General features: G+C 39.7%; 1 protein-coding gene across 1 annotated transcript; it reads left to right on the top strand.

The window, feature by feature from the left end:
• The first annotated feature begins 294 nt into the window (after positions 1 to 294).
• LOC133205104 (G-protein coupled receptor 161-like) lies at positions 295 to 2,350 on the top strand. The gene is made up of 2 exons (XM_061340847.1): positions 295 to 556; positions 732 to 2,350. Exons 1-2 carry the CDS (start codon positions 322 to 324, stop codon positions 2,348 to 2,350), a joined length of 1,854 nt encoding a protein of 617 aa, XP_061196831.1. The 5' UTR covers positions 295 to 321.
• Positions 2,351 to 6,000: the final 3,650 nt, after the last annotated feature.

Below are 6,000 nucleotides of genomic sequence, written 5' to 3'. Positions count from 1 at the left end.
ACATGCGATTTTACAAATGTTGTGAAGGATGCCAATCCATTATTTCATAAATATTCACAATCCTTGAACACGTCATACTTTTATGTATTCGGGTAGATTATCATTTCTGTTCTATAAAGGAGGAAGCCAGTCAATTATCGTACAGCGCCTAGTCAGAACAGTATTATCACTCTGAAGTTAAAGACAAAATGAAGCAAACTCATCCTTATATGTAGTTGCTTTTAAATATATGTTTTCTTTTAGCATACTCATTTACAAATGATCAATATTTATGAATAATCTTTTGTGCTTTCAGAAGTGAGTTGTGATGCAGAATCAAACATGTCCGTGATACTCAGGCGACTTTTGTCGTCCTCCACCCTCATGTGCAATGGAACAAATTCGGACTGCAGCAGTGAACCAAATGTGGGCCTAGCTCTAATGGCACTTATCGTCGGCGTCATACTCGCGTTGTCATTGGCTATGAACAGTGTAGTTTGCCTCGTCTTCTATAAAAAGACTTATCTTCTCAGTGTTTCAAACAGTTTTGTGCTCAACCTTTCTTGTTGTCAGTTATGTAAGTACAATGAGCGTGTTCGATTTTCTATTTCGAGTAATGGTACTTTAAATCTGCTATTGTACTAATTAATCCTAACATACGTTTTCGAGATCAAAACTTAAATGTAGTATTGATAAATTATGTTTTAAAAGTTTTAATATATGGATTATACAATATTTTTTTATTGCTACAGGTTTATCCGTCCTTGTTGCCCCATTTGTTTTGGCATCTATATTCTCCACGAAGTGGGCTTTCGACGACACCTTTTGTAAGGTGCAAGGATACTTCTTTACCATTTGTATCATCGCCATTCAGTTCTCTCTCATGATCATCTCCATAGACCGGAATTACGCCATTATTAACTCCCTCAGATACCCATATGTTTTCACACCAAAGCTAGGACACTTCTTGATCGCGTCAGCCTGGATTTTAAGTGTTATCATTGCACTACCACCCCTAGTGGGATGGGGTTCCTACATATATATTCCTGACCAATATTTATGTGGAATTAACTGGAAATCAGGAAAACAATTCTTGTTGTTCTTGGTTGTGGTTTGCTTTTTAATTCCACTCTTGGTACAGAGTTGGTGCTATTTAAGCATATTTAAAGCCGCAATTGGCCAGACTAAAAGACGCAGTCGTGTTTACCCTTCGATGCCCTCCACAGTTCGTGATCCGCCCAGTAACTCTTCAGACAGCAGTGATCTTTCACAAAGTGTGCAAGTTCAATACAGAAATGTGGAATGTAAGGCTGTTCGAACCATTCTTTTGATAGCTTTTGCTTATGCTTTATGTTGGGTTCCGTTTTTAACCATCATAATCAGTCATTTGAGAGACGATGCGTTTACATCTGAAGTCAATTCATTTGCCATTTGTCTGGTATTCTGTACTGGAATAGTTAATCCCATCATATACGCTTTCATGAACAGGGTTACACGTCATGAGATCAACAAATTCTTCTGTGACACGATCAATAAGGGTAATGGACGAACAACAACCGGAAACGACAGTGACGACTTCTACTCCACAACCATGACCACCTATTCATCGTCAAAGCAAAACGTGGTCGTTTGGACAACTCAGAAAATGCGCAGCAAACATCCGGCTGCCTGTAACATAGAGATGAATACAATTCAGGAGGTTCGTGAAGTTTCCACATCAAGCTCCCCGAACTCGGAACGAAAAGAAGTAGAGAAGAGGACAATTCTACAAAAGACCGAAGAATTGCCCAAATTATCACCCAATTCTTTGTCGATTCCTGGAGCAAGTCAAGTCAACATGTTGAGTTCTAGTGAATCATCCACGTATTCCGAGAGAAGCCCTGGTCAACAACACAAAAGCAGATTTCTACTATCAGTCAGTCGAGATACAACTCCCCAAACAAGTCCAAAAGAATCCCGACAGAGGATTTCTAGAGCACAGTCCGAGTTTTTGTCGCGAGGAGAAACGTTCTTAACCAAAACACAGAAAGACTGTGGGTCATTTCTCAGTTTTGAAGGTAAGCACAAAGAGGTCCATGTACACCGAAAGCGTTCCAATTCACATTATCAGGATTCTTCAAAACAATCAGCTTACACAACCTCTCCGACATTCAAACGTGTCACTGATTTGAGGAGAATAAGTGAAGAATATCCTCCACGTGAAATCTTCTTCTCTGATCCATCATTGACAGAGGTGCCGGAAAAGTCAGTGCTGTATGAAGGAAGAGAAAGGGCAATGACGATCAGCGAGAGTCGCGTGGCTAGGGACTACTTCAAAAACATAGACGACAGAAAAGTATCCGAAAAGGATACAAAATCAAACCATGCTTAATGTTAAATCTTTCCTTTATGTATATGACTTTATATTGTTGGTTGTGTTTTTCAAAATAATTTATTAAAGGTTTTTCTTTTTTAACTTTTGTATTTGAAACACTCCTCTTTTCGTAAAATTCTGAAGATTTAGGTAGTCTGAATATAAATCATTCTAACTATTAAATATAAATATTACTGGATGATAAAACTCGGTTTCATAAATTTTCGCCATGTGAATATAACATACTAAGGATACCCTCATTTTTCTTTTTGATAAACGTCTAGTTGTTAAAACAGATATTGGACCACAGCGATGTTTTTTTTCTGCGTTGTCATGTTTCAGATCAAATGATACTAAAACCTATCGCCCCGCAAAAAAGGGATAAAGAAACCAGAAACAATGAAAAGTTTATATGAGCCAATACGAGGCCATCACGATCCAATAATTTTACCATATGAAAAGAATAACTCACGAAGGGCAAAGAGAATATTGAGGGAGGGGCGTTTCTAGGTTTTTGCAAAGAGTTAAAAAGTCGCCCGCGTGGCGCAGTGGTTAGAGCGTTCGCTCTAGAGTCGCGGGGTAAGGAGTCGATCCTTACGTCGCGGGTTCGAATCCCACTGTGAGACGTGGAGACCGGTCCTTCGGATGAAACCGTATAAACCGAGGTCCCGTGTCGCAATAGGTGCTGGCACGAAAAAGATCCCTCACTGCTCAATTGCCCTGAGTGCAGAGTATAGGTCAAAATTTGCAGCTCTCCACCGGCAAGTGGTGACGTCTCCATATTAGTGAAAAATTCTCGAGAGGGACGTTAAAACAATAAACAAACAAACAAACCAAAGCAGACTTAAAATGAACGCCAATTGCGGGATAACATAACCCTGTCATTGAAAATTGTTCTCATCGAGTTCAATGTACTTTTTGACCAAATCGATGTTAAATTAGCAAACGTACACAATAGACACAAGTGGTTGAATGAATGACAAGAAATTAAATTGACTACTTTCCTCTTTGCCTGCAATATGTCATCAGATCGTCTTTACATGTTGGCGTTCGTGGGCCTCTTGTCACAGTCTCCCAAGGTACTACCAGCTCTGATATTACCAATTTCCTCAAACTTTCCTATACAAGTGCGTTTGAGGGATATGTCCTGTAGTTGGGTAGTCTTTACTACTGGTGAGAATGTTTCCTTTCAAGGTCAACAGGCAGCTCTCAGTAAGCCATCTCCGCGCTGTATGGTGATCCCAATTGTTTGTTCCCTTCTGACAAAATTAATGAAATGTACATGTATCTGATATGAGTATTAATTGTTCTTCTACTTTGGCGTGTGGGCCAGTGCCTACACCTATGCCCTCCCAGAGGAAGGGCAACCTGGCAAGATGACAATAGGTACTCAAGGCTGGCTGGCCACTGGCATAGTGTGCACATCAAGTCTTCTGTCATTCCCCAAATTCTCCGTTGGCAGTACATCAAACTCAGCTCTTGTATTTCTATACAACACTCTATGTCAGTACCCTCTGTTTAGGTTTACATCTAGTCCAGTTTCCATGTTTTCTTTCCTCCTCCACTGTCTAGTTGTATGTCGCCTCTTCTTTCTGTTGCTGTGTCACCTGGTGAACTGTACTTGAAGTTGTTTCCTATCTATGGCTGAGGCCCCGTCCATCCTTATTGTTACTAAGTACTAGTGCCTAGGTCTTGTCTCCTTTTACAGACGGTTTCCACTATGTCCTTATGATGAAGTTTTTATTCTGCTTCCAACACTATCAATTGTTTTTCACTTGTATCCCGACTGTTTGTAGGATCCATCTCTCCTTACTTTCGGATTATTGGATTACTTGGAGTTTATTGTAAGGCGATCCTTCTCAGTTTTGAATATTCCTTTACCACTGATGTGAGAGTCAAACGTGGATTGGTAGGCTTGCTGTAAAGACCGACTGGCAAAAAACACTTGTGTACCCACATATACCCGTCAATTTTTACTCAATGCCCTCTACAGTTTTTAGGTAATGTCGTAAAGTATGAGGAACCTAATTACTCTTTGCATGCAGTAGTAATGCTGGAAGATATACATGTATGTCTAAATTTTAAGCCTTTCTACAGTTGCTATAGTGATGTCGTACAGCATGAGTAGCCATATTAGTCTGGGCAATCAGTGCTGGAAGAAGATTCACACCTCAAATTTCAAAAACAAGCCAGTCTATAGTTTTAGGCCGCAATGCCGTAAAGGATGGGGAGCAGCAAATGCTTGAAGATCCATGCCATAAATTTCCCACACAAACCTGTCTACAGTTGTTATGGCGGTGTCGTAAAGGATGAGTAGCCAAATTAGTCTGCGTATATAGGAGTGCTGGATGATCTGTCGCCTTAAGTTCCTAAGCAAGCCAGTCTTGTCGACGTTAACCTGTCTGTCTCTCGTGTCCCTTGATCCAGACATCTGATGTTGTTTAAGTCTTTCAGTGTATTATTGTAACAATTGCCTAAGCATTTTACCGGGATGTCAATGATCGACAGTTTTTTTCTTCGCCCTGGATCTTTCCAATGAATCATTGAGTGATCTGTAATTTCTTTTAAAACTGCTTTAGGCAGAGTGGTAACGAGATTTTTGTAAAGAGTGGACAGAGGAGGGTCGTCACTATGTTTCTGCATTGGGGGTTGCAAGGGAGGGTCTAAAGGATGTCCTTCCCTACAGCCAGATTTTTTAAAGGTCATGAGTAAGGTGTCCTACTGCTATCTGTTTCGTTCGTCGTCGTCCGTCCTGCGTCAGACATAATTGTTTGAACATTTACAGTTTTTTTAGCAACTGAACTAATTTTGGTATATAGCATCTATGGGTAAAGGAGGACAAAGTGAATTTCATGGTCTCTGCCCACTGGGGCCGGAGGGGTGGACCCCAAACCATCTTAAGTACTGCAATTTTCAAATCTTCTTTACTTCTTATACAACAAGAAGTAAAACTTCTAACATTATTATAATAACCAATTAGCTGTCAACTAAAATTGTAAAAGCTATGACCCATGGGTTAAGGCTCCAGGATGGGGATAAGTTGATCATATACTGAACACGAATTATATCTTATCAATTGACATAAGCAGATAAACTGTTTGCGTGACTTAAATGAGTACTCAACATTTTACCAAAAAATGGTGAAATCAATACCCCCGAACCACGGTTCAGGTCTTGTAATGAGACTTCTAGTTTGTCATCAATGTATAATGAAATACATTACATCTTAGGCTAAATGTTTACATCATTGTAATAAACATATACTAGTAGCCCTTTACGCAGAAATGTAAAATCCATGTCCCTCGAGCTCATAAGGCCATTGGATGGAGCTAAGTTTTTCCGATAATAAAAATTCTTACAAAATTTAAAAATCTTTTTCTTCTCTTTGGGACATCTAGATTTAATTATTACAATGATTTCATAACCCTTTACCTAAATCCTAAAACTCATGTCCCCTGCGTCCAGCAGCATTCAGGTCGTAGGGTGGGACTTTTAATGAACACTTTTTAACGAACACCCCCCCCCCCTCCCGGCCCATGATTCAGGCCCAAGGGTGGGGCTAAGTTGGTCATCTTAGTATAAAATGGAAAAAATATATATAATTTTGAAAGTATTTTTTTTGTTACCCATGGACATGTGTTAGACAAATTGTTTACACGATTACCCTC

Source organism: Saccostrea echinata, unplaced genomic scaffold (genome assembly GCF_033153115.1).
Source record: "Saccostrea echinata isolate AGI-Se365-2 ecotype Australia unplaced genomic scaffold, CSIRO_AGI_Sech_v1 ptg000054l, whole genome shotgun sequence".
Taxonomy (NCBI): Eukaryota; Metazoa; Mollusca; class Bivalvia; order Ostreida; family Ostreidae; genus Saccostrea; species Saccostrea echinata.
The sequence above is the reverse complement of the archived record's forward strand: the minus strand, read 5'-3'. Positions and strand labels throughout refer to the sequence as shown.